The 27895-nt window shown below is 42.6% G+C and overlaps 1 protein-coding gene across 10 annotated transcripts in view; it reads left to right on the top strand.

The window, feature by feature from the left end:
• Positions 1 to 27895, top strand: part of HLF (HLF transcription factor, PAR bZIP family member) — a 59502-nt gene that overhangs the window by 26033 nt on the left and 5574 nt on the right. For 8 of the 10 annotated variants that reach the window (XM_002748405.5, XM_008997338.5, XM_017972635.4 and 5 more), the window contains one exon: positions 23411 to 23631. In XM_002748405.5, the coding sequence (XP_002748451.1) occupies positions 23411 to 23631 (221 nt within the window). Of the gene's footprint in view, positions 1 to 23410; positions 23632 to 27014; positions 27122 to 27895 lie in introns of all 10 variants that reach the window. The other 2 variants (XM_054256251.2, XM_054256250.2) reach the window with 1 other exon arrangement.

Raw genomic sequence — 27895 nt, 5'->3', positions numbered from 1 at the left:
CAGTATAGACCAGACAGCCTTACACTGGAACAAGGCACCATCTAACACTTTTATAGGTAGAGAGAAATCAATGCCTGGCTTCAAAGGACAGGCTGACTTTTGTTAGTGGGCAGTGTAGTGGGTGACTTTAAGTTGAAGCCAATGCTCATTCACCATTCCAAAAATCCTAGGATCTTTGAGAATTATACCACATCTACTCTTCCTGTGCTCTATAAATGGAACAGCAAAGCCTAGATAGCAGCACATCTGTTTACAGCACGGTTTACTGAATATTTTAAGCCTGCTGTTAAGACCTACGGCTCAGAAAAAAAAATATTCCTTTCAAAATATTACTGCTTATTGACAGTGTACCTGGTTATCAAAAATCTCTGATGGAGATGTCCAAGATTAATGTTATTTTCATGCCTGCTAACACATTTATTCTTCAGCCTGTGGATCAAGGAATAATTTTGACTGTCAAATCTCATTACTTAAGAAATTTATTTTATAAGACTATAGCTGCAATTGCTAGTGATTCCTTTGATAGATCTAGGCAAAGTAAATCAAAAGCCTTCTGAAAGAATTCACCACTCTAGATGCCATTGAAAACATTCATGATTCATGGGAAGGGACATTACATTAACTCCAACATTAATTGAAGTTAGTAGAAGTTGATTCCAACCCTCATGGTGGATGACTTTGAGGGCTTCAAGACTTCAGTAGAGGACATAACTGTTGATGTGGTGGAAATAGCAAGAGTCCTAGAATTAGAAGTAGAACTTGAATATGTGACTGAATTGCTGCAATCTCATGATAAAACTTGAACGGATGAGGAATTGCTTCTTGCAGATGAACAAAGGAAATGGTTTCCTGAGATGGAATCTACTCCTAATGATGATGCTGTGAACATTGTTGAAATACCAGCAAAGAATATAAAATATTACATGAATGTAGTTGGTATAGCAGTGGCAGGGTTTGAGAGGATTGACTCCAATTTTGAAAGAGGTTCCACTGTGAGTAAAATACCATCAAATAGCATCACATGCTACAGAAAAATGTTTCCTGAAAGGAAGAGTCAATTGATGCAGCTAACTTCTCATTGTTGTCTTATTTTAAGAAATTGCCTCAGCCACCCCAACCTTCAGCAAACACCACCCTGATCAATTAGTAGCCATCAACATTAAGGCAAGACCCATCATCAGTAAAAATTACTCACTAAAGGTTCAGGTGATCATTACCATTGTTTAGCGATAAAGTATTCTTTTTTTTTTTTTTGAGACGGAGTTTCACTCTTGCTACCCAGGCTGGAGTGCGATGGTGCGATCTTGGCTCACTGCAACCTCTGCCTCCTGGGTTCAGGCAATTCTCCTGCCTCAGCCTCCTGAGTAGCTGGGATTACAGACACGCGCCACCATGCCCAGCTAATTTTTGTATTTTTAGTAGAGATGGGGTTTCACCATGTTGACCAGGATGGTCTTGATCTCTTGACCTCGTGATCCACCCGCCTTGGCCTCCCAAAGTGCTGGGATTACAGCCACCGTGCCTGACCCTAGCAATAAAGTATTCTTAAGGCATGTGCATTGTTTTTAGTCATAATGGTATTGCACACTTAATAGATTATAGTATAGCATAAACATAACTTATATATATTATATTTAATAAATAACATATATAAGTTATGTTTATATGTTATAAACATATAAACCAAATAAATGCATGTGACTTGCTATATTGGATTCTTAGCTTTATCACAGTGGTCTAGAATCAGTCCTGCAATGTCTCTGAGGTATGCCTTTATATCCACAGGAATGGAAGTCAGTATATCAAAGAGATATCAGCATTGCCATGTTTACAGCAGCACTATTCACAATAGCCAAGGAATGGAATTAACCTAGGTGTCCATCAATGGGTGAATGGATAAAGATAATATGGCATACATACACAATGGAATACTATTCTGCCATAGATAAACAGTGAAATTCTGTCACAGCAACATAGATGGAATTGGAGGCCATTTATGTTAAGTGAAATAAGCCATGCACAGAAAGACAAATATTTCATGTTCTTATTCAAATGTGCAAGCTAAAAAGTTGATATCATGGAGGTAGAGAGTAGAAGGATGGCTACCAGAGGCTGGGAAGGGTAGTGAGGGCCGGGGGTGGGATTTAGAGAGGTTAGTTAAGAGGTAAAAAACACAGAAGAAATAAGTTCAAGTGTTCAATAGCACAGTAGAGTGACTATAGTTAACAAGCATTTATTGTATATTTCAAAATACATAGAACATTTGAAATGGCCCATCACAAGGAAATGATCAATGATCCCAGTTAACTCTGCTTTGATCATTATACCTTGTGTGCATATATCAAAATATCACATGTACTCTATTAATATGTACATTTATTATGTATTAATTAAGACTTGAGGTGCTGTGTTTGCCTGAGGAGTTATAGGGGATGCCGGTGGAATGACCATTACGTGTGGCAGCTGGACAGGGCAACGGATGATGGCCATTGTGCTGTGAGGAGAGAAGGCAGAGCTTCCCCCTTTATCTCCTGACTAGTGCAATCCTGAGAACTAAGCAATCAACTGTGCACCACATTTTCTCTGACTACAAAGCTCCTGTCAAATGGATGGGTAGAAAAGGACCTGTATAATAATAACTAACTCTTAGTTAGCCCTTCTTACAGTCTGGGCACTGGACTGAGTTTTATGTGTTATCTCATTAAAACTCAGTCTCTAGGAATGATTGTTAGTGCTCGGTAGGTATACTATTATTATTGTCCTTTTATAGATGAGAAAACTGAGGCCCAGAGAAAGTGAACAAACTGGTGCTGGGGGCAGTTGATAGGTGGCAGGGCTGGAACATGAAGCCATAGTCTGGCACCAAAACCCATGCATTGAGCCCCAACTCAGCATTCTGCTTCTCAGTAGAAGGCTTTGCCTTGTGGAAGGCAGTAGAACATTTAGAACCATCAGAACACCTGTGTGGATGGTATAACGCGGTGGCAGACATATTCCAGGGACCTGGATGTGGAGGGAGTGAGGGGAAAAGGAGCAACATCTCATGCACCTCTGGGGAGGCCCTTAGGTCTTCTCAGCCAATTCCTAGGGAATTTAATTTTAAAGGACACAGAGTAGTTTTTAACACAGGCTTTACTTTTAAGTCATGAAGAATTCAAAAATGAATCGTGTGCTTTTGTATGACTTTCTAAGCTGTAGTTCCTTCTGAAGCACCGTGGAGTGATAAACACAGCAGTCCGGGAAGATTTAGGGACAGCCCAGAGGGGCATTGGAAACACTGAGTGTGGCTGTGTCTCTGAGGGTGCTGGTGCTAAACCCACAGCACAGTCCATATAAGTCAAAGTTTCATTCTCCTTGTGCCCACACTATGCTGATCTGCCCCAGTGCAACAGGGAGACACATATGATCAAGAGAGTCCATCTTTCACGAATAGATTTTCTCCTTCGACCACGGTGAGAAGTCCTTATAAAGAAGCATGCATGAATATATGGATGTGTTGGGCATCAGCTGTGCATGTGGCCATCAGCTGGGTGAGTGGAAGAAGTTGGAGGCACTCAGTGTTCACCTCCATATGCTTTTCAGAGACACCCCTGGTGAGCTCTCTGCAGATACACAATGCGGCAGGAGATACACATGTGAAGCAGCACAGGGCATGTAGGTGGCACTTGGTAAATATTAGTTTCTTTCCCCTTTCTGTGTGTAAGGCCAGTTGTACGAGGAAAGCATCAGCAGCTCGGAATGCAAAAATAGATCTCCATGTGGGGATGTGGCCTCTTTTCCCCGAGTGTGGACCAGATGTCAGGCCGCCTTGTGAGTACTCAAGGAATGTTACGGCTTCCTTCTTTGGGACTTCACTTCTTCTCTCCATATGGAGAAGCCTCCCTTTCCATGCACTTCTTGAATCTGACAGGAACGAGAAAGAGGATGGTTCAAAAGTCTCAGGAAATGGACCTTTCTGTATTCTCCCTTTTAAAAAGCATTTTCATGTATGTGTTTTAGGTTTTACTGTCAATTTAGACACACAGCCATCATCCATTATGTATGTGATTTAATAACATAAAAATGTATGGAGAACCACAGGCCTATGGATGTTTGTTTTGGAGTCCATTTATTCATCATCATCATCATTATTTTTAATCATCTATAGAGGGCCTAGCAAGGTGCTGGTGATTCAGAGATAAGGAAGATGTCATCCTTTGAACTTGAGAAGCTTATGAATGGCAAAGAGATATAATTAATTGTGAATGGAGTATAGTAGGTGGCGTCAGGGCATGTATGAGGTAGAATCAGGAAGGCAAGAGTGGTCAGCTCTAAATAGAGTGAGGAGGGAAGATCAGAGATGATCCTTGAATTGTGTCTTAAAGAATGAGCAAAAAGTATACTCATGGAAAGAAAGGATACAATATAAGTGATTTGCTGTTTCTCTTGACTGATGCTAAGAATGAATTTTCATTATATATGCACCAGTAATTCACAGGAAATGATCAGGTCAGGATGTTATGGAATATGAGTCTGAAATAAAATGAGAGGAAAAAAAAGAGAAATTAAAAAACATAAGTGTGTGTGTGTGTGTGTGTGTGTGTGTGTGTGTGTATGATGGTTAGTACTCAGAGGAGCTAACTCCCTCCTGCCCAGATAAGGAGACCTTTGCCACCTGGCAAGGGACCTGTGGCTCTGCAATGCCAGGGTAAGAGAACCACACGTCTCAAACGTGGTGTTTTAAAGAAGATGTTGGGAGGTTAGAGGCAGCGTAATGGATGGGATTTGACAGTTGCTGTGGCAACACACCCACTTCCAGAACACGAATGTTAGTGGGAGGGCAGGCAAACTCGTGGCACTTGCCCTGGGCTGCCCTATGTCCCGTACCACCTGTTCTAGGCCAAAGGTATGAACAAATTAAAAAGGGCAAATGCCCCATCTGGCTGATAGCTGCCTGCCTTTGTAGAACTGACCCTGAAATAAGATAAGAAGATGAGTAAGCCAGAGAAAAGACAACAGGGAAATAGTGCAGAGGAGGAAGGGGAGGCCAGAGCAAGCAGTGCCAACTCCTTTCAGGTCAACTTCTCCTGGGTCGTATTAGAATGTATTGAGTGACTGGTGAATTTTTATAGGGAAAAATGCATCTGTCATCTGTATGTCTAAAATGCCTTTTATAGAAGCAGTAGTGTAGAGTGCTTTGGGGCATAAATAGTCTTTAAAGTAGCAAAAAGACGGGTTAAGGCAAAATTGGTTGGGCAGGTTTTGGTTGGAGGCCTGAGTGATTGCCTCTGGAGCACCACCTTCTGGCGAGTCATGGCTATGACATGGTATGACTATTCCTGCTGTGTGGGTGATTGGTTTCCTTACAAGGTAGGGTTTGCAAGCTCCTTACATCCACAGGGGCTCTTACCTCTGGACCAGCGGTTCTCACATCTTGGCCTCACATAACAATCACCAGTGATGCTTTAAAAAGAAATTTAAACATTTTATTACAAAAGTAATATATGATTGTTGTAATATAGGACTGTACAAAGTGTAACTTGAGTTCTCATATTCCACTTCCAGATTTAATTGTCCACAGCTTTTACATACTCTTTCAGATGTTTCTTTTGTGTTTATAAGCATTTATATGCATATATATGTGGGTGTGTGTATATATTGTGTGTATGGGAATATGGAAATATATGTATATGCATACAGTACATAGTGTTATGCATTTTGCCTTTTTTACTTAATATTTTTTGGAGATTTTTCCATAGTAATACATGTAGATCTTCTGGCTGGATAGAGCCTGTGGTCTGGATATGCCATAGTTTACTTAACAATGCCTCTAGGCATTTAGATTGTTTTCATCATTGGATTCCATTCTTTGTACACTTGTGTGGTATATCTAAAGTTTTCATTCCTAGATGTGGAATTGCTGGATCAAAGTGTGTAGGTTCCAAAAGAATTGAACTAGTTCACACTCCCACTAAAAGTGTGTGAGAAAGCTGTTTCCTCTTTCATTCAAAAAAAAATTTTTTTTTTACAGAGCCCAGGCCCCATTTCCAGATCTTCTGACTGAGGTGGGAGGGGAGCTGAGTATTTGTACTTTTACAGAGCTCCACAGGTGAGGCTGATCTGTAACCAGGGTTGAGAATGTACCTATGTTCTCATCTATGGCCTTAGAGAGAGGATGTAAAATTAGGAGACATGGCTCCTAGTGATGATGCCGGGTCACGTCCTTTCAGATCCAAACTGCAAGATTTCTCTTAACGTGGTCAATTGGGAGAAATGGAATGACCCATTTCCTCTGAAATTTCTGTTAAACTAGAGGTCTTTATTTAGACAAATGTAAACATTAAATGAATCCATATTTATTAAGATAGATAAGATATTAAGATTAAAGCAACAAGAACCTGAGATGAACCACCCAGGTTCTTTTTGATACTTTTCTTGTTATTCTGTAGTTATTTATTCATAAACCATTTCTTCTTCTTATAGACTTTCAAGGAAGAATTATCTAATTCCTTTTGGTGTGGCCTCAGATTTCATTAGAAGAGATAGAGTTTGTAGATATTGAAAGTCTTTCTCTTATTTCAGTATGAAAAGTCCCCAGATTGGCACATAGCTTTGGGGACTAGAAGTGTCTCTTTTCCCTTGCCTCAGGAGACTGAAAGAGAAAATGGACATCTCTTCTTCAGAAAACCTGTTCTAAGAATTATCCATCTTAGAAAATTACTTTGGTTATTGCCCTTCTTTACTGCCTGCTTGAAAAAAATTCCCCAGCCCTCATTTCTTTGATCCTTTGAGGCCATGCCTTGTCATCCTCTGCTGTGTTCCTCTGAACCCTGGGCAGCTGCAAAGTCAGCTACTCTCACCCTTTACACTCCCACCAACCTGAAGACCATGCATCTTCATCTGACAGCATTTCTTTCTTTTCCTATTTGAAGAAACTCCTGTCTGCTCCCACCTGGCATTTGCCTGGCGTATCTTCACAGCTGGTCTCCTTATCAACCAACCCATTCCCATGATTAGGTCAGATTAGATCCCCTGTTAAGGGGGTTTATGTGGGGAGCTACACACTGATTGGGATGGGAGTTTCTCAACATATTCAGATGACAAAGGACTTCAGAGGTGCTGGAATGTTCTTGGTCTACGGTTGCAGACCATTGTGGGATTTCCTTCTTATATAGGTCCCGGTGGGCATGGGCTTGAGAAGCTGAAAGAAAACACTCGGAATCTGATCTTTTAATGATGACTTCATATCGATGTTCTGTTTACCCAAGAGGCACAAAGACCTCACCTTATGCCTGTGAAATATAAAGGCAGATTTTTGTCCCATGAAGGTTTCTCCATAGACTACATTAAGCAGGAAACAGATGGGTTTAGCTTGGCTAATCTTAGTGCAAGCTGGAAATTTTCAGTTTTTCTGAAACAACATATTTCTAAGAAATTGTCTGGTCTAGAATATTATTCTCGTGTATGTTAGGGAACTGTATGACTATAAAGCAAGGCTGAATTACTGCAGGCCTATAAATATGTGTGAAAATTTACCTACTTCTCCCTACCAACATGTTGGTGGAAAGAAGTCAGTTTAATAAACCCCATTTTTATTCCTTGTGTAAATCAGAGGCTGTTTGGCAATTTTTCTTCTATGTGAGATGTGAATTTATTTGAGAAAACCTGAGTATATGCCTTTTCCTAAGTCTTGGCTTGCATCTGAATGCAAAAATCAGATGTGTGCTCAGTGAATGTTAATTCAGATTATAGATAGCTGTAAACTCTATAGGCTGTGCTCTGTCTTTCCTTTCCCTCTGTCTACATGACTGAAGACCTAACTGTCACTTCCTTATAATCTAGTTCTTCCCATGATACCTCATCACAAAGGTACACATCAGTTGGGCAATAACAGAACTTGTGCAGTGAATACTTACATGAAGCAGACTCTGAAGTGCCCACAAGAACTGCAAATGGTGGCAGTATTAGGAGATTGCTTACTGTATCCCAGATGAGATGTTAGAGGCACAAGGTCCATTCTGTTTAGGTACCAAATGACTCTGTGGAATTAACTTGATTTGTCTGTCCCTCAATAATCCATGTTTTTTAGCATACACTTCCAGGAAATTCCATGCTTAGCAGCACTTACTTAGTAACCTTTCAGAATTTTCATTAATAGGGAAACAGCCTGTGGTGCTGATCATAGGCTATTAAGGCATTTTCACCTACTATCTTGCCTACTTCCATAACCCACGCCCCCCAAAACATACAATCTCCAGACATGAAATTTAAAACAAAATGAAAGATGATGCAGGAACTTCAGACACTAGATGCAATAGCCAGCAAAAGGAAGCACCTCTGTTAGCCTTGGTTCTCAGCACACCAAGATGCACTTATGAGCGCTTCTAACAAAACATTCCCACGGAGAATAGAAAGCAGACACCTAACATCCAAGAAGCATGTCATCACCTCAACATGTGTGCGACACGTCTACTGCACTGCAGCCTTGAACTTTTGGTCTCAAGCCATCTTCCCACCTCAGCCTCCCAAGTAGGTAGGACTACAGGCATGTGCCACCAGGCCTAGCTAATTTTTAGAGAAGTAATTTTAGAGACAAGATAGTGCTATGTTGGCCAGACTGGTCCTGAACTCTTAGTCATGTTGTTCCTCATTTGCCTTTTTTTTTCCCCCCCTTTTCTAAGAGACAGAATCTTGCCCTGTTTCCTAGGCTGGAGTGTAGTGGCACCATTTAACTCATTGCAGTCTTGAACTCCTGGGCTCAAGTGATCCTCCTGCCTCAGTCTCCCAATAGTTAGGACTACAGGCACATGCCACCAAGCCTGGCTAATTTTTGAAAAATATGTTTTAGAGATGAAATCTTGCTACATTACCCAGTCTGTTCTTGAAGTCCGAGCCTCAAGTTATCCTCCCTCCTCAGCCTCCCAAAGTGCAAAGACTACAGGTGTGAGTGCTTGGCCTTCCTCATTTGTTTGACAGATATAATAATGCAGCCACTAGATTAGGAGGGACAGTGACTGCTCTGGAGTGATCAACAGTGTAACTAGGGAAACATCTCTTTGGTCATTCCCATTTCACTAGGCTGTTCAAGAACTGGTTTACCTCCTACCTTTCTGGCTTTCCCTAAGTACCCTTCATAGAGTCCTCCTCTTCGACCTGTCCCTAAACTGTCAGTGTTCCCCAGGACTTTTTTTTGTTCTGTATTCTCTCCTGGGGAGACATCAAGATTATAACATCTGCCATCTGCATCTCCGGTTTACACTGCTCTTCTATAGCCTGCATTGGTATATGAAGCTGAGATTCACGTGCTCTAGGCTTTTTCAGCTGGGCATCTGAAGCTCAATGGATCCACAATTTTCCCTTAAATGTGCTCACTCCACAGTATTTTCCCTTAAATATGCTCACTCCACAGTATTTCCTATTTCAGTGAATATCAACACCTCCTTTCCAGGTGTCCAGGCCAGAAACCTAATAGTGAATCCTGCTGTCTCCTTCTCTTTCCCTCATGTTCAGTTGGCCACAACTCATGTTGCTCCCATCTCATTAATAACTCTTGAATCTACCTAGTCCTCTGCTATTGATGTCGGTGAGCTCTCACCATTCCTGGTTCCCCTGTAATCCAAGCTCTGCTCGGTTGCTACAATAATCTTTCTGAAACGTGTCATCTGATCAAGTGTATCCTTTGCTCTAATTGCATCAATAGTTTCCCATTCCCTTGAGGATAAAACCTGAACATCTAAGACCCTTTTCTGTCTGTCTCAACCCTTACCATCCGTCTTACCCCCCGAGCTCCAGTTACACCAGCACTCTCACTTCCCCAACTGGCCCATGAATTCTCTCATATCTTCATGCCTTCACATATTTTGTTCCCTCTGCCTTGGTTACCCTTTATCCCATTTACTTGTTGGGCCAATTTCAAGACTTGGCCAGGATGGCAACTCCCTCTAAGGGACATTTCCTATTGTCACTGCACTCCCTCCAAAGATCAGGATTTGAGATCAACCTTTGAACTCCAACCTGGGACTTCCTGGGCAAAGCCCTTTTATGGAACATATTATTCTGTAATCTAATAACCTGTTTATTTACCTGTCTGTACCTCCAGACTGCATGCTTTTAAAGTTTGGGTTTTATTTATATGTTCTCAGAGCTTAGCCCATAGTAGGTACTCAATAAAAGTGTTTTAAGCAAGTGAGTGACAACTAGACATAGTTTATCATTTTCTGTGCAAGGAATTGGCATGGCCTTTTTCTGGAAAGATTTTCAATCTTGTTGATTAAAAATTATAGAGTCACTTAATCTGATAAAAAATTCTCTGCTGGGCGCGGTGGCTCAAGCCTGTAATCCCAGCACTTTGGGAGGCCGAGGTGGGTGGATCACGAGGTCAAGAGGTCGAGACCATCCTGGTCAACATGGTGAAACCCCGTCTCTACTAAAAATACAAAAAATTAGCTGGGCACGCTGGTGCGTGCCTGTAATCCCAGCTACTCAGGAAGTTGAGGCAGGAGAGTTGCCTGAACCCAGGAGGTGGAGGTTGCAGTGAGCCAAGATTGTGCCATTGTACTCCAGCCTGGGTAACAAGAGCGAAACTCCGTCTCAAAAAAAAAAAAAAAAAAAATTCTCAGTATAGACATTGTGAGAGAAGTTAGAGGAACTGTCACCAACACTGGTATAGTCAGGAGTCGAAGGGCTTGAATTAGACCTTGATATGGATGGCAGGACAAGTGGAAGTGGAGAAGACACGAAGCAAGAGTGATTAGAAACAAAGCAGACCGGCTTGGCTTGAGCAGAGAGCATGAGATAGGAGCAATATGCCTGGCTGGGGAGGTCTCTCCCCAGCAGGCAAAGATTTTTGCACCGGGAGGCAGTGGGAAGCCATTGGTTTCCTTTGACCATGGTGGGGATATTCTAGGAAGAGTAACCTGGTGGCTGTGCTGGCAGATGGGATTGCAGGTGGCAGAGACCAGTTAGGAACATCTTGCAGATGTCCAAGTCCCTCGTGACTGCACCTGTCTTGTGACAGGGATTTGAAACACATAGGAAAGCCTCCACTGCACTCCAAGAATCATTTATTGCTAGATCTGGAAGGAGCCTTTGCTAGCATCCCAAACGTCTCATCCTGTTATTTAATTGGTGGGCAAACTGAGGGCTAATCTCAGGGTTCCCATAACCGATGGGGTCTTTGGATTCCAATCCTTGGCTCATTTTCCCAACTTGCCTGGGAAGTGGGTGGTTAAAGTTTGAAGGCTGGAAGAATGGGGGAAATAGTTCACAGGCATCAGGTGACCTGCAGGAGAGGCTGATGGTCTATAGGAGATTGGAGGATGAGTTTGGCTTAAACATGTTGATTTAGGAATGACAGAGGGATTGGAGGCAATGACCAGCCGTTCACAGATCATTTTAGAACTCTGTGAACTTTAGTGGAAAAGATTACAGAGAACACTGGCTAGGTGCCAAGGCAAGAAGGCTTTGGAAAGGCATGTTTACTTTTGAGTGCTTAACTTAGAGACTCATGCAGGAAAGAATCTATGGATCTCTTAGAAAAGCTGCAGAACCACAGACACACCTGAATCCTATTCATGTTCATCCGGAAACGCAGACTTTAAAACAGCCTTGCTTTTCTTCCATTGTTTGGTTTAGTTTGGTTTTGGGGGACTGGAGGGGAGGGAAGGGTGTCACTCAGGGAACGTTGTTTGTTTGCAGTTCACATGGGTTCTCAGTGGACCTCAGCAAATACTATCACTTATTTCCTCTCCCGCCTCACTCTCGCTTCTAAATCAAAACAAAAACTTTAATGTAGCCCAAATGAGAATAGTCAGTTTAATAACTAGCCATGGCAGCACTTTGAAAACTACAGGTTTCAAATAACTAGGCCTGCACATTTTCACCAACTCAGACGATTAAAGAGACTCCGGGGATCTAGGTGGTGCTGATTCAAGTGGTGCATATTGTCATTAAAAATGGAAAGTCGATTTCTGAAAATAGACTACAGGTATGGGAGATCTTCTTTCTCTGCTGCAGAAGGTAGCCCATCATAGGGGGACTGAGGTAAATTGCTTAGTGTCTCGATTTCCACATAGTTAAAATGTGCCCAAATGGGGCACAGTTTCAATGTGTATGTGGGAAAGGGGAGGCCAGTGCCTCTTTGTTTCCCATTCGTGATCATCCCTACCCACTTCAGTGGACCCAGTGTTGCCAGACCTGAAATATACCTCATGCAGGTGTTTGTCTCTGGCCCTGTGGGTTCATTTCTGGTCACCCTATGATATTTCTGTGCCGCAACATGCTGGCACAGCTATCAGGTAGAAGGAGGCCAAGGTAGAAGGAACAGAGCCATTCCTGCCTCACCTTCTGCAACAGTGACCCCACATGTCTGGGGAGAGGCTCCCAGCCCAGGGAAGAGGAGGTAGAGGGTGCTGTGTCATAACATCATGGGGGCAATGTCGAGAAGGCTCATGGACCACATGCCTTGGCCTCTAGCTATAATGTCTGTAGCACCCCAACGTAACTGACTTCTAACAGGCTGTGGTTATGAGTTCTGCTGGTCTCACCTCTCAGTGGGTTCAAGGAGGCAGGTTTTGCTGACACCATTGGCAAGGAAGCGTGATGATAAACACCATTGGAATGAGAGACCTTGTTAATCTAGCCCAAGCTCCTGCCAAGTTAGAAGCTGACGAGTCTAGTCAGGGCCACGCTGAGCACTGATGCATGATCCCAGAGAAATGTGCTGTCCTGGGTACAGGGTCACACTGGTTGGGCTGTGGCTAGAGGGAACTGGGACCTGGGGAGTGTGACAGGAGGGAAGTATGGACTCTGCACCTACCCGGGGGCCTTCACACATGCTGTCCATCCCATCCAGTGCCCTGTGGGGGCATCATTTCTCCCACTTGACAGATGAGGGAACAAGCCCATGAGGCTGAGGCCACACACAGGTATGCAGGATCAAAGTCATGATGAATCCTGTTTGTCTACACCATCTCCTGCAGGACGAGCCCAAGGGAAGGGGCTCAGGCCTTGAAACAGGGTTTGAACCGTCTTTGCCCAAACCAAACGTTAACTTGCATACTAATAGCTTAAGGGCATAGATATAATACACACCTCTCCCAAGAAGTGGGCTTTGAAGCCAACTTTTTATTTATGTGACAGAATACTTGGGACACCCTGTCTGCCGGAAATCCTTCTCCTAGTGAGCCATAGTTTCTGGCTTATCCAGAAGCTCCTTACAGTGAGTGAGATGTGGCACGGACAGGAGCCCTGGCCTGTGGGTTGCCAGTTGCTTCATCAAATGCAGTCCTGCTGCTGGCACAGCTCACGGTTCAGGAGTATGGAGGGAGTAAATGAGGGAGGGAGAGGTAAAAGAAGAAGGGAGGGAAATGAAGCAGGATGCCTGGCTGCCTGGGGCTTCCTTGGGCTCTTGTCCATGTGAGGAAGCCATACCTACTTCTTTGGGGGGTTGCCATCTCTTGTCCAGGAACCTATTGGGCTAGAGAGGAGGAGAACTGCAGAGTCTCCCCTTTCTTTCTCTTCTGCCCCCTTGAGGAGGAAGTGACATGGAGCAGAAAGAGCATGGGCTATGGTTGAAGCCCACTGGAGACGACAACACCCAACCTCCCCCTGGCTTTCTAGCTGTGTGACTTTAAGCAGGTGGTTTCACCCCCTCTGCCTCTCCACTTTTTCCTCCATAACGTGGAGGAAAGGGGACACTCCATAACAGTGTTCCCCTTGCGGAGGCTGAGGGTTCTGTGGAGTGTTGTGCCCGAGGCTCCAGCCCAGCTCCTGATGCATGCAGGACTCTCATTCTGGAAGGCCAGGTGTCTGGCTGTGCTTGGGGCAGGCTTAGGCTTTCTGGCTGCATTCCTGGGGCATTTGCATGAAAAAGAAATGAGTTTTAGAATAAGAAGGATGGGGAGGTGAGTCTGTTTTTCCATCTGCATGGGCAAATTATTTAGCATTTTGATCTTGTCTTAAACTTTCTGTTTTCTATTCCTTTATTTCCACATCTGGAAAATGGGTATATGAACCATTCTACCTTCTTATAGCTATTGTGAGGATTAAATGAAGTAATACCTCTGAAGAACCTTACTATCAGTATTACTGATATTACCAGAGAGGTGGCTTATGTTTGTTATCCCAGCACTTTGGGAGGCTGAGGTGGGAGCATTGTTTGAACCCAGGAGTTCAAGCTTGCAGTGAACTATAGTCACACTACTGCACTCCAGCCTGAGAGACAGAGCAAGACCCTGTTTCTTAATTAAAAAAAGGAAAGAAAGAAAAGAAAAAAGAAATACTGATATTGATTATTCAGTAGTCCAGGGAAGCCAGTCTACCAGCCTGCAGGATGTCATTGCATTCGCCTTCTCAGTAAATAGTAACAGACAGACTCTTCCTAATGTTCACACATAACGGATTGAGCTGGCTTTTTAGCATCATGCTTTACCCATATTTGTGTTGATAGCTTGTTACTGTGTGGAGAGAGTTGCTGGAAAAGAGCCACTAAGATCAAAGGGATCTTTACAGTGGGCCTTTCAGTGTATTTGTTCTATAATCGTGGACTGAACACTTGCTGTCTGAATGAGACAAAAGGAAGTTTTGTGTGTGTGTGTGGGCGTGCGCACGCGTACGCATGCATATGTATGTGTATGTGTATGCATGATTTGTTTTTGCTTTAAAATTAGTACATTAGCTGTGTAATGTATATGACATTTAAAAACCATCAGAACCATGACAGGTGTTCCCAGTTACTGGGATCCAGGACACCTTGCAATTTTATCTCTGGCTAAGACTTTCTCTTTTTTCTTCTTCTTTCTTTCTCCTCCTCCCTTTTGATCCTTTCTTTCCTTCTGTATCACTTTTCTTTATTCTTCATTTCTTCTTTGATTCATTCTTGTATTTCTTCCTTGGTTTTTTAATTCCTCTTTCTTTCTCCCCCTTTCCTCCCTGCTGCCCAGTACACTTGTGCCTTCAGGGCATACATGCATTGGAGGACATCTGCTGCTGTGCCCTTTTGGATGGGAACCCTCTAGGTCTCGGCCATGTTGGTTTATCAACTGTAATATATTTCCCGATTTGGTAAAACAGCCTGCAGCAGAGCAACATGCTTTTACTTTCTCTCTTTCTTTCCCCTCCATCCCATTTCCTCTCTCTCTTTGGTTTCTTCTTCCTTTCCAGGGGCTCGAATGGCCTTCTCTCAGTGGCATTTTTGTTGTTTTTTTTTTTTGAGATGGAGTCTCGCTCTGTCGCCCAGGCTGGAGTGCAGTGGTGCTATCTTGGTGCACTGTAGTTTCCGCCTCACAGGTTCAGGTGATTCTCCTGCCTCAGTCTCCCAAGTAGCTTGGATTACAAGCATGTGCTACCATGCCCAGCTAATTTTTTGTATTCTTTTTGTTAATAGAGACAAGGTTTCACCATGTTACCCAGGGTGGTCTTGAACTCCTGGCCTCAAGCGACCTGCCCACCTTGGTCTCCGAAAGTGCTGGCATTTTCAAGCATAAGCCACCATGCCCAGCCTTCTCTCAGTGGCATTTAACACAGGCTCCTGGAACATACATTTGCAAAGTGAAGCAAAGTCCATGTTTTAAAAATAATGTTTTTAATTTCTGATTTTGAAAGTAAAGATGCTCATTGTAGACAATTTGCAAAATATTGAAAATAAGAATTAAAATTAGCCCCTGTTCCCCCCCGCAATAGTCCCTGTTAGGATCTGGAGGGCATTATGTCCAGCCACTCAGCAGCTTGTGCCTGCCCCTGCATGCAGGCTCCATCTAGAATCTGGGGCAGCAGCAGGTAGGGCCAGGCCACTATTCCGTAGGGCTTACATGGGAGTGGAGGAAATATATCAGCAATATCAAACAAATAAAAAAGATCATTCGGGCTGGAGATAAATATTGTAAAAAAAAAAAAAAAATCAAGGTGGTTTGATGGGTATTGAGCAGGGGTAGAGGAAAGTCAGAGGGTTCAAGGAATGGGCATTTGTGCTAATGCCTAAATGATAAAACAGGACCAGGCAGGCAGAGAGCAGAGGAAGAATGTTTCAGGTAGAGAGGAAACTAATACAAAGGCCTGGGTGGAATCACATTCAGGGGATGTAAGGAGCAGAAGGAAGGCCAGTGTGGCCAAATTATGAGTGCTGTAGAGCCTTGGACCTGATCATATGTGGCAATGGGAAGCCTTGGGAGTGTTGGATACAGGGATGTGACCTGCAGGGGTCTACATGTTTAGAGTATCTTCTGGTGCTGTGAACCACTGTGGGGACATGGGAGACAGAAAAGGGAGAATGGCTAAAAGTTGCAGTAGTTCAGGGGACAGACTGTGCTGACATAGACGAGGGGAATAGCCTGTTTATTTGATTTGCTTTTAAGTATCCATGGTCTATTATCTGTATTTTGTATATGTGTTTATATACAGACCATTTACAGTACCTTTCCAGGTACTACAGATTGTGCTAAGCACTTTGTATATATTATCTAATTCATTTTTACATACCCCTGAGAATCAGGCACAGTAATCTCCTTTTCCACATGAGGAAACTGAATCTCAGGTAGGTTAAATAAAAGGCGGGGGAAGCGGGGGAATTAACAATACTCCCTTTCCCCAATACAGACCTTGTTAAGATTTAGAGGAGCATTTGTTTGGGGTCGTTTATTTACAAAGGCCCAAGTTTATAACATACAGGTGGTAGAATCAGCTTTCAAACCCAGGTCTGACTTACTTCACAGTGTAACCACAGTCCTGTACAAATTTAAATCCTGCTATAATGTTAATGTGAATGTAAACACTCTCCCCGTACACAATAACTCAGCTTGTAGGTCAGCCTCCACTGCCATGAGAATGCTTACCAGACAATCACAAAAACTCAGCATACACAAATAAAGGCTTATTTTCACTCATCTGTAATTGCTATGGGTTAGTCAGGTGGCTCTGCTGATCTTGGCTGGACTCACATACCTAGAGTTCAGGTGATTTCGGTTGACCTAGGCTGGACTGTAGTGTTTGTCTTTCATTTTCCAGCAGGTTAGACTGGGCATGTTTATGGTGATGACAGAAATGCTACAGAAAAGAGGCAGAAACATGCAAAGCCTCTTTAGGCCCAGCCTCAGAACTAACAGTATCATTTCTGTCACATTCTATTGGCCAGTGCAAGTCAGAGACCAGCCCAGATGCAAGGGGTGGAGAAAGGCTCTGCCTGGAAGTGCAAGTCACATGGAATAGGACATGAACAGGTTGGGAATGAGCCTTTGGCCATTAGGGCGTTCGTGCTCTGCCTTTGCAGAGAGGGCTTGTTGGACAAATAACAGATTCCTGCTGTGGGAATGGAGACCAGTCAATATGGCCTCAGAATCCAGAAAGCCCATATCCTTAGGATGTATTTGTGAGGTTTTAATTTAATCTCTCTATATATTGTGAGCACCCTTTGTTGACCTTATAGTGTTGCCATTGTTTCCTAAGTTAATTGTCCCCTGTATGGAAAAGGATTTTCAGAGGCAGGCACGCTTTGTAGGAAAGTCAGGTGTAATCCCTGATGATGGTTTTCTTCCCAAAGCAGGGGATGCGAAGAGGGTAAAGGGTGCTAGTTCAGATTATGACTGTGGGATCCAGGAAGTCATGACAAGTGAACAGACCCTAAACTGGTGATGAGGAGGAGGGCAGAGGTGAGCAGGAGGGAAAGATTTGGCACCAACTTCGAATCACTAGGAGTTTCACCCATCAGTTCTAAAGGGAGCCCTTTGGCCAAAATAAAAATTGTCTTCTCTTTCCTCAGCCTTAGCTGACACGGGATAATGTTACAGCTGGCTAGTGCTCATCAGTGATCGACATTAGACTGTTGTGTTTTGACATTACTGCTGCAAATCTCCTGCTTTGTTTACTTAACTACCTGAATGAGGAGCACATCAGAAAGGTTGGAGGTGTTGCAATTAGCCCTGAGGATTAAAAAATAAGCATTATAATTTATGACTTTGATGCAGTTATAAATTTAAAAAATATGCATTGACTAGAGAAACGGACACAGAGTGCTGCTGTTCCCCTTCATTGATGACTGCTAATCAGCTAATTAAACATGAGCTGCTAAATTCTGGTTAAAATATGTGAGAATATGAAATATCGTCTTTCCAGTTACACTGTTTGGAGGTTTAGCCATGCCTAATCTGTGACAAAAGAAGAGGCCAGCTTTGGGTTTGAAGGTAACTTCTATTCTCTTTCCAGATTTAAGCCCTTTGTCCTACCCTTTCCTCCAGAAACCCTCCTTGGTCCTTTTCAAAGTGACTTTCAGCAAGATGCTTTTAGGGAAAAAAAATGATGTTCCAGTAACTGCAGAGGCTACATGATGGGGTTGATCTTGTCCACTATGGATCTTTTAAGTAAAGCTTTGGAAATACCAAGCTCAGACTTAACAAATGAAAAATGGCATGATTATCTCAATAAGTAAATAATCAGATGGCCTTTAGGAGAAGTTAGTATACTATTTCTGGTTTTAAAAAATTATTAGTAAAACAAGGTCAGAAGGGTTGGAACTGCCTTACCTCATCAAGTTGTATCTACTAAGATACTAGAACAAGCCTTTAAATGGAAGGATCTGAAGAATTAAAAGCATATTCCATTAAAATCTGAGACAAGCAGTGATCATTAGCATCAGTCTCTCTTCTCATTGTCTTGCAGAGGCCAGCTCATGCAGTGAAATTGAAAATTATTAAAAAGAAAGTAGGAATTGGCATGGTGGCTCATGCCTGTAATCCCAGCACTTTGGGAGGCTGAGGCGGGTGGATCACAAGGTCAAGAGATCGAGACCTTCCTGGTCAACATGGTGAAACCCCGTCTCTACTAAAAATACAAAAAATTAGCTGGGCATGGTAGCGTGTGCCTGTAATCTCAGCTACTCAGGAGGCTGAGGCAGGAGAATTGCCTGAACCCAGGAGGCGGAGGTTGCGGTGAGCCAAGATTGTGCCATGGCACTCCAGTCTGGGTAACAAGAGTGAAACTCCATCTCAAAAAAATAAATAAATAAATATAGAAAGGAAGCCACCTCTGTCTATAGAGGCAGAAGATGAGATTATTCACCTAAAAACTAAGAGAAGTTAGAACTATTAGAACAATGTAAAGTGGCTGGATATAAACCAATAGCTTTTAAAATTTGTAGCTTCCTATATAGCAGCGGTAACCACTTAGGAAATATAATAGGGTAACATATATTAGTGACAACTCTTATAAAACATTTAAGGAATAAACTGAAATGTGAAAAGCTCAAATGAAGAAAACTGTAAAACTGAACTGATACGTTTTTTTTCAAAGGCTCACAAAAAATAAAAATGGAGTGCATACTGTGGGTGTATTCAATGTTTTAAAGATAGTTGTCCTCAAATTAACCTATGAAATTATATTTCAAAAATCCCAAATATTATTATAGTTAGAATGATACCTTTAAATATAACTTAACCAGTGTACTCTGAAACTCACCTAGAAGAGTATATGTATAAAAATACCTTAGAATATTTTCTAAAAAGAACAAATAACCAGTAAACATGTGAAATGATCGTGTCACCAGTAACCAAGGAAATACAAATTAAAACAATAGTAAGACTGGCCTGGCCAACACGGTGAAACCCTCTACTAAAAACAGTCTCTACTAAAAAATACAAAACAATTTTAGTCTCTACTTAAAATACAAAAAACAAAAATTAGCTGGGCGTGGTGCTGGGTGCCTGTAGTCCCAGCTACTCAGGAGGCTGAGGCAGGAGAATTTCTAGAATCCAGGAGGCAGAGGTTGCAGTGAGCTGAGATCATGCCACTGCACTCTAGTGACAGAGTCGTGGGTGACAGAGCAAGACTCAAATAACAAAACAATAGTAATAGTTGTGCATATAAGATGGCAACATTTAAAAAGTAATGTAGGAAATGTGCACTCTTACAGATGGTGGTACAAGTGTAAATAGGTATGACATTTTTTGGAGCACAGTTTGGCAGTAGGTTTTAAATTTTTTTTTTAATTTTAGATTCAGTGGGTACATGCGCAGGTTTGTTACATGAATGTACTACATGATACTGAGATTTGGGCTTTGAACCCTTCATGTAGATAGTGAACATAGTACCTAACAGATCGTTTTTCAACCTTGCCCCCCTCACTTCCTCCACCTTTTTAGAACCCCCAGTGTCTGAGGTTCCCAGCATTATGTCTGCGTGTACCCAATGCTTAGTGCCTACTTATAAGTGAAAACATGCAGTATTTGGTTTTCTGTGTTAATTCAGTTAGGATGATGGCCTCCAGCTGCATCTATGTTGCTGCAAGGACAGGATTTCATTCTTTTTAATGGATACAGTATTCCATGGCATAGATGTATGACTTTTTCTTTATCCAGCCCACTATAGATACGCATCTAAGATGATTCTGTCTTTGCCACTGTGAATAGCACCACAGTGAACATGCAAATGCAGGTGTCTTTTTGGTCAAAGGATTTATGTTCCTTTGGATATATACCCAGTAATGGAATTGCCAGATCTAGTGGTAGTTGTATATTTAGTTCTTTGAGAACTCTCCAAACTGGTTTCCACAGGGGCCAGACTAATCTATATTCCCACCAACAGTAAATGAATGTTCCCTTTTCTCTGCAACCTCACCAACATCTGTTATTTTTTGACTTTTTAATAGCATTCTGCAGTATGTTTAAAAATATAAAATGTACATGCCTTTCGTGTGAGTAGTCTCACTTCTAGAAATCACTTCTACAGAAATATATACCTAAAAATTCATCAGTTAGGGAATTACACATTGTTATATATCCAAACTATGGGATACTGTTGACCCTTTAAAAAGCGAAAGTAGTTTTATTTGTACCTACCTTAGAAATTGCATATGGTATACTGACAGATTAAAAAATTAAGATATGTGGGTAGTATAATCCCACTTGGGTTAAACCACTTATGTGTAAAAAACCGAGATACAAGAGGTTCATGTCAAGATCTTAAGGGTGATCACCTCTGGAAAGACAGTGAGAGGCACTGTGGGGAAGAAGAGGGTAGCAAGAATCGGGACTTTTACTTTCTTGACACATTTCTGTATTTGTTGAAATTTCACAGTGAACATCTTAGATCATCTACAAAAATTAGTGACGCATTCTTACATTGACACTTCTTATACTAAAATTTTGAAAATCCACAGGAGATAGGAAAAAATACCCCTTGCTCATGATACTATTTGACATTTTGAAATAAAAGGAAAAAAATAAGTTCAATAGAGCTAATTCAGCAGAAAATATAAATAAATAAGATGGCACTAAGGTATCTTTGGGGAGAAAAGGGCCCTGGTTTTGTTTCTCAGGTTCTTTGCCATTGGCTGTTTGATACCGGGGAAGCCACGTACCTTGTCTGTGGTCCAGTTAGGTTTCCTCCACTCTGCAGGTAGGGCTGACCTACTTCCATTGGAGGAAAAACGTAGAAAGAATGCCAAGAAAGTTTCCATCTAAAGGGAAGTGTTATTGTTAGAATATCCATGAATGAATGTCAGAGTCCAGCATCTCAGAGGCCACCATTAAATGAGGAATACTCTTTGTAGAAGCTGAACTCTGAAGTGTGCATCATGTTGAGGAGTTAGGTGGGGATAAATGAATAAAACATAAAAGACCATGTGGTATGATAGAGATGATGGAGGAGGGGTGTGTGTGTACAGCTTCACAACACTCATAAAGCAATGAAAAAGAACATTTTGATTCAGCATAATAAACAGAATCTTGGAGTACTAAGGAGAAGCTTGAAGGAGTTAGACTTGGGAGGTATTAAGAGGTGTTTCATGATGATAGGAGGTGGGGCATATGCCTGTGTAAGTATAGGGAGGTGGGGACGTTGTGGTGATGGGGCATTGGATAGCTTTGTTATTAAGTTCAAAGAGAGTTTCTAAAGGGAAAATAAAGTCCCCATTTGAATCACATGTGGTTGATTTTCTGAGGCAATGTCAAGTGGCATGAGATCAAATCTGGCTTGACACCATCCAGTACAGAACTCAGCAGTCTCAGAAGCTAGAGCTAAGCTACAGCTTGGCTAATGAGAAATTTCCATCCTCTGCCAGCACCTTGGGGCCCATCTCTTCCTCTTTGGCAAGCAGGATACAAAGAGAGTGCAAAGCAGAGTGGGGACCTAGAAGGTCACCCAGAGCATACATTTTGCAAGCTCCCCACCAGGCCTTTCCAGAAGACAGATGAGTACGGTTTCACAGTTTTGCTAGAATCCGAGCCAGTGGCTTCATGCTTCGACCTAGGGTAGGTTTTAATGAAACCTAAAGAATACTTCACACACTGGCCTACCATTGACAGTGAGGAAGAGGACAAGATGGGCCAAACACAGCTGAACTACATCCTCTCATTTATTCGTGGGGCATGAAAGGAGAGATTATACAATTCAGATGAAAACTAGAAGTTAAAATTCAGAGCTCCCAGCATAAACATTTGGGTCTGTTAGGAAGTTCACTTTCACCAGTAAGACACATTAAGAAACACAATAAACCCATTGTTCTGTGGATGTTTGTGCATTTCAGTGGTTTTGCCTGTAGAATCCTCAAGTGGAAATTAGATCATCTCCATCATGTTCTAATTTGTTAAATATTTCTCGAATGAATCCCCTTCTCACTATCTCCACTGCTACTATTGACGTGTACACTGTTTATCACAAGTCTTGTATCTGATCATTCTGCAGCCATGCCCCATGCAATCTGTCCATCACGCCACCGGAGTCTTCTTTCCAAACATCAGCTGTTTGTCACTTCACTGCTCAGAATCCCTCAGTGACATTTGGATTTTTAAAAATCATATCCCCACTGCCCACCTTCTTGGCCACATCTCTTGTGCTTGCTCCATGTTTTCTTTTGATTCAGCATGACAGATACAGAAATGCAAACCTCTGTCTTATCTTGGAGCCTAGAATACCTTTTTCTTTTTCTAATTATCCTTTGTCTCAAGATGCAGCTGTACCAAATGTCATCTCTAGGAAACGCTCCCTGACCTCCTTTGTGTTACGTGCCATTTCCTCACACTGTGGAATCACACAAGATTTACTTCCATCCCAACATCTACACGCTCCTCTAACTGGCTAGTTATTGGGCTGTCTCCCTGCCTTACCTGAAAAACACCCTTAATGGGAAAATTATGTAGTTCTGCTCATTGCATCTTAAAGAGTGCTTGGCACATCGTTGGTGAATGTGTGATAGGAAAGAATGAATGTGTATTTTTAAATTGGGCTTCTCCCTCTCTAGTTTTTGAACATGTGTATGTGGGTTTCTGTTTTGCCTGATGTGACATGAGTCAAGTTCTCCGAGATGCAGTGAGGATAAGATCAATCATGTTAGGATCATATATAAGTGAGCTGAAGACTGTTGCCAGTTGTCTCAGGGCATCGTTAAGTACCTGCCTACTGGGTCTCCCTAGGGTGTTCATGAACTGAAACTCCTGTGTTGTTCCAGGTCAGCTGTTGCCAGCAAACCGCAATACACCGAGTCCCATTGATCCTGACACCATCCAGGTCCCAGTGGGTTATGAACCAGACCCAGCAGATCTTGCCCTCTCCAGCATCCCTGGCCAGGAAATGTTTGACCCTCGCAAACGCAAGTTCTCCGAGGAAGAACTGAAGCCACAGCCCATGATTAAGAAAGCTCGCAAAGTCTTCATCCCTGATGATCTGAAGGTAAATTGGAACTGGTAATCAGTCTTTGGGCAAATGGAGAGTGGGATCCTCAGACTACTTAAAAGGGTGACCCCAGAAAGATCACAGAAGCTAGTGCATGAAGGATCGATGATTTCTGATCCTGTTTCTTGGCAGGTGACTTCTAGGCAAGTTGTTTTCTCTCTGGGTATTTTTTGAAATATACTTTTATGTCTTGATGCTGAACAGAAATAAGGAGAAGCAGTAAAATGTTGGAGTGATTTTAGGTCCACAGAGGAGGCAAACCTGCTCCCATCTGCATGGAAATCCACCAAAGTCTAATAAAATCAAACACGAAATCTTTCAAGGTTGGAAAAAGAAAGAAAATTATTTGAGAAGGACATCTGAACCTCATAGCCCTCAAAGGGTTACCTTCCTTTTAGGACATTTTTGCTAATTTGCTGCTGCCATTTCCCTTTAGGCTGCGGGGAATAACCGCCAGATAGGACCTTCCTCCATATTGCCAACCTTGGATGACCAGGGTGGGATTTTGTGAAGGAAACTGGTAGTTCCCTGACACCATTTATATGTACTGTTCACTTTGTATCTTGAGTAATGATTACTTGACTATCTCACCACTAGGTTAATTCTGCAGTGCGAAGGGACACATTATTTATAAAGGAAAATAGATTTACCTTGGAAGTCAAATACAACTTAAAACAAAATTGAACAGACACACTTAATGATACCTTAGGATAAAAATTCTTTCCAAAATTATACCATGTTTGCTAATGCCAAAATAGAACCATTTCTTATTAACCATTGCTTAGAACTTTCATGTTTCTTTCCAATCATATGGGTAATAGAGATATGATCATACATAGTCAAGGCCTTGGAACCAGGCATAATTAGCCCTTTTCTAATGTCTGCCCCCACCACCTCTCAAACCTAACTATGGTTCCTGTGTAGAGATACTCCTAGGCTGGGAAATAGGAATTTGAGACATCATCTGAACTGGCTTAGACCAGTGGTTCCTGCTTTACATATTAAGAAAGGACGCTGGAAGTAGAAGTACCTGGCAAAGTTAAATCACTGCTGTCATCTACTTTCCTGAGATTGCCTTAATTGATGCAGAATAGGAAAATGTCAGGGCTGAAGGGGACCTTAGAGATTCATTTGTCCGAAGTTATCACCTTGCAGTTGAGGAAATGGAGAAAATGGAAAGGTGCGGTAAGTTCATCACTACCTGTCGGAGGAAGGCTTAGCTTGGCTTCCAGGTTGTCTAGCTTCCCACATGATCACAGCAGCATGTTGGCCCTGACAAGAGCTATAACAGGGGCCCTTGTGTTACAAATCAATGGCTGTCACCCTGGAAAAAAGGAAATCGCATAGTAAAAAATTTAAACTAGTCAGGACATTGATGATTAGACCAAGATGGGGTAAGAAAGGGGCACCCTGGGCTCAGGTCTTGGGCAATTAAGTACCTTATTTCCATGAGATGCTTTTCCTAGTCTTGTCTTCTTAGTGATTGAATTTTTTTGTGTATTTTAAAGTCTCATATCTTAAACTAAGCCAGGGATCCTGTTCCTCTTGAATTGAAGGGTAGTTTGAAAGGATGCTGCTGTGAGTAGTAGACAGAACTTCCAGCCAGACCTTCACAAAGTCTCCAGATTTACCAAAGAGCAAGATTAGTTAATTACACAGGCAACCTTGGCAACAAAGAGGCCAGGCAAAAACCATCTGTGCTGGAATTACTGTCATGGTCAGTATATGATCATATATAGTCAAGGCCTTGGAACCAGGCAGAATTAGCCCTTTTCTAATGTCTGCCCCCACCATCTCTCAAACCTAACTATGGTTCCTGTGTAGAGATACTCCTAGCTGAGGAAATGGAGAAAATGAAAAGGTGCAGTAAGCGCATCACTACCTGTCGGAGGAAGGCTTAGCCTGGCTTCCAGGTTGTCTAGCTTCCCACATGATCACAGCAGCATGTTGGCCCTGACAAGAGCTATAATTAGCTCTTGTCACATAGCTGGTGGGGAATGGGCAGGAACATTGTCTGGCCGTGTGTCCTTGGATATTTTTTAGTTGTGGATGAAGTCTCAAGTTAAAAAACATAAGCTAACAAGAAGCAGGAAACAGAGCTGAAACATGTTTCTCCTTCTGGCAGAAAGGACAGAGCTAAGGTTAGGTGGGGGAGAAGCTGTTTCTGGCCCTCTGCTTTGGACAAGTAAACCAATTCAGTGAAATGGCCCCCACCAAATGATCTTCCTTGCAGCTGCCTGAACGTCCTCTCTTGAGTTAGTCATTGGGGTTAGCACACATGCCCTGGAGAATGAAGGGAGAATTGAGGTTGACATGCTGGGATACCTAGCTGAAAATCTGTTTAATCACTGATTTCTCAATACTTTTAAGGGTCCATTCATTCACTTCATCAATATTTTTCAAATGCTAGTGTGTGCCAGTCCTCTAACCCTGTATCAGGGGTTGGGAATACCAAGGTGAACCTTACTGATGCTGTCCCTACCCTCATGGAACTTCTAGTCTGGTGAGAAACAGGGAGTGTTGACCTGTTGGGTGGGGCAGGGCTGAGTGGGTCCCTTGTTGCATGGAGGTAACTGGGTAGCCAGATGGTGTCAGCACCTGGGAGATAGAGGGAAAGGGGGCAGAGGATGGAGTGCCAAGCTTATCAGCCCCGCTCAAAATCCCACTTAGCCCTGCCCACAACCATTCCGTGATGACAAAGGGAGGCGAACTGTTTTTGCTAGTCAAGGACACTCCTTCATCATTCCTGCCTTCTGCATCCTCTTCTCAACCTGATTCCCAGCTCCTCCCCCTCCCACCTGAAAAGTTTATTTTGCATTCCACACCTTGGCTGGCCCATCTGCATGTGTGGACAGGTGAGGCTGGGAAATGAAAGCACTTTAGAAGTGAGAAGAGCTCTAATAAGTAAGAGAGAAGTTAGTTGTTACCCTGAGATCAGCTGGTGACTTCCTGGTCTTTAAGACCTGGTCAGAATTGTCTTTGACCACACCAAGCCTGCGGCCTGTGGTGGGACCCTCCCCCCATCACTCCCCCATCACATACATGCAGTTTCTACAGTGTCCTAGGGGCTGGTTCTTATGTACCCCTTTGCCTCCTGGGCTCCTGTTCCCCTGTGTGCAGAGGATATATCCTAAAGCAAGTCCTCTTTTGAATGCTCTTGGAAACCACACTCCCAGGCACATTGTTGGGTATGGATTTACTGATACTGTGAGGGGAGTGGAACCCAGGCTTCCATCCAAACACAAAATAACTTCCATCAGAACTGGAGGCTTCGCCACTGTGGTTAATATGCCTTTGGGCCCCCTCACCACCAGGACGTCATTGACTCTCTGGCTTCTCCCAGCCTCTCCCCTGTCTTCAGCTCCCCTGCTTCCTTTCAGAAGCACAGACAACTAATCAGCCAACAACCAGTGCACACTTGCCCAAGCTTGCTTACCCCGATATTCTTCAAGGAGCAGCCTCCTCCCTCCTACCCGGAAGAATTCTGGTATCATCTATTATGAAAATTGTTTTTTCACCCTGTTATATCTTGTTATGAAATGTATAAAAAGCTGGGGGTGCTTTATTTCAGATGATAGTACTAGCTTGTGGATGGCAGATAGAAGGTGTCTACACAGTTTATATCCCATACTTTCTGTATTTGTGCAGGGCAAATGCCTGTTTAGAGTAATGGGCAGTTTTAGGGTGGATGGCTGACCTTAGATTTTCCTTGCAGCCTTGCCACCAACCCATGTGACCTCCTCCAATGCTAGCTGCCCCTTGGAATTCTGAGCAGGGGCAAGCACTGGCCTGACCCACTTATTCTGGGTAGCAGGTAACTGCAGGTAGTAGCATTGCTAAGACTGAGGGATTTGCTGTTGCAAATTGTTGAAAAAGGGGAGTTGCAAAATTCACCAGGTGGCACCATCAATAAATTGGGAAGATCTAAAAGAAGATCGATCCCCCTTTCTAAGTCTTCTTAGCTTCTAAGAAGCTTTTCCTTTATGGTAGGGAGGCAGCAGTGGGGGTGGAGGACAGGGAAGGAGGGACTGTTTTTACACTGACCGCAGTAAAATATTACTCAGACTACTTAAGACCTAGAGAACAGTTAAACAGGAAATTAGAATAAATTATTTAAATTCTAGCCACCAATATGAGTACATTGATTAGCAGCAGGTTGAAGAGTTTTTTTATTACCAAAGTGTACATATCCATTATATGATATTGTAATAGTTCAGAATAATATAAAAGGTAGAAAGTCTTACCTCTTTCCTTTGCCTCT

Source organism: Callithrix jacchus, chromosome 5, assembly GCF_049354715.1.
Source record: "Callithrix jacchus isolate 240 chromosome 5, calJac240_pri, whole genome shotgun sequence".
NCBI lineage: Eukaryota > Metazoa > Chordata > Mammalia > Primates > Cebidae > Callithrix > Callithrix jacchus.
Note: the sequence above shows the minus strand (reverse complement) of the source record. Positions and strands in the feature narration are given on the sequence as shown.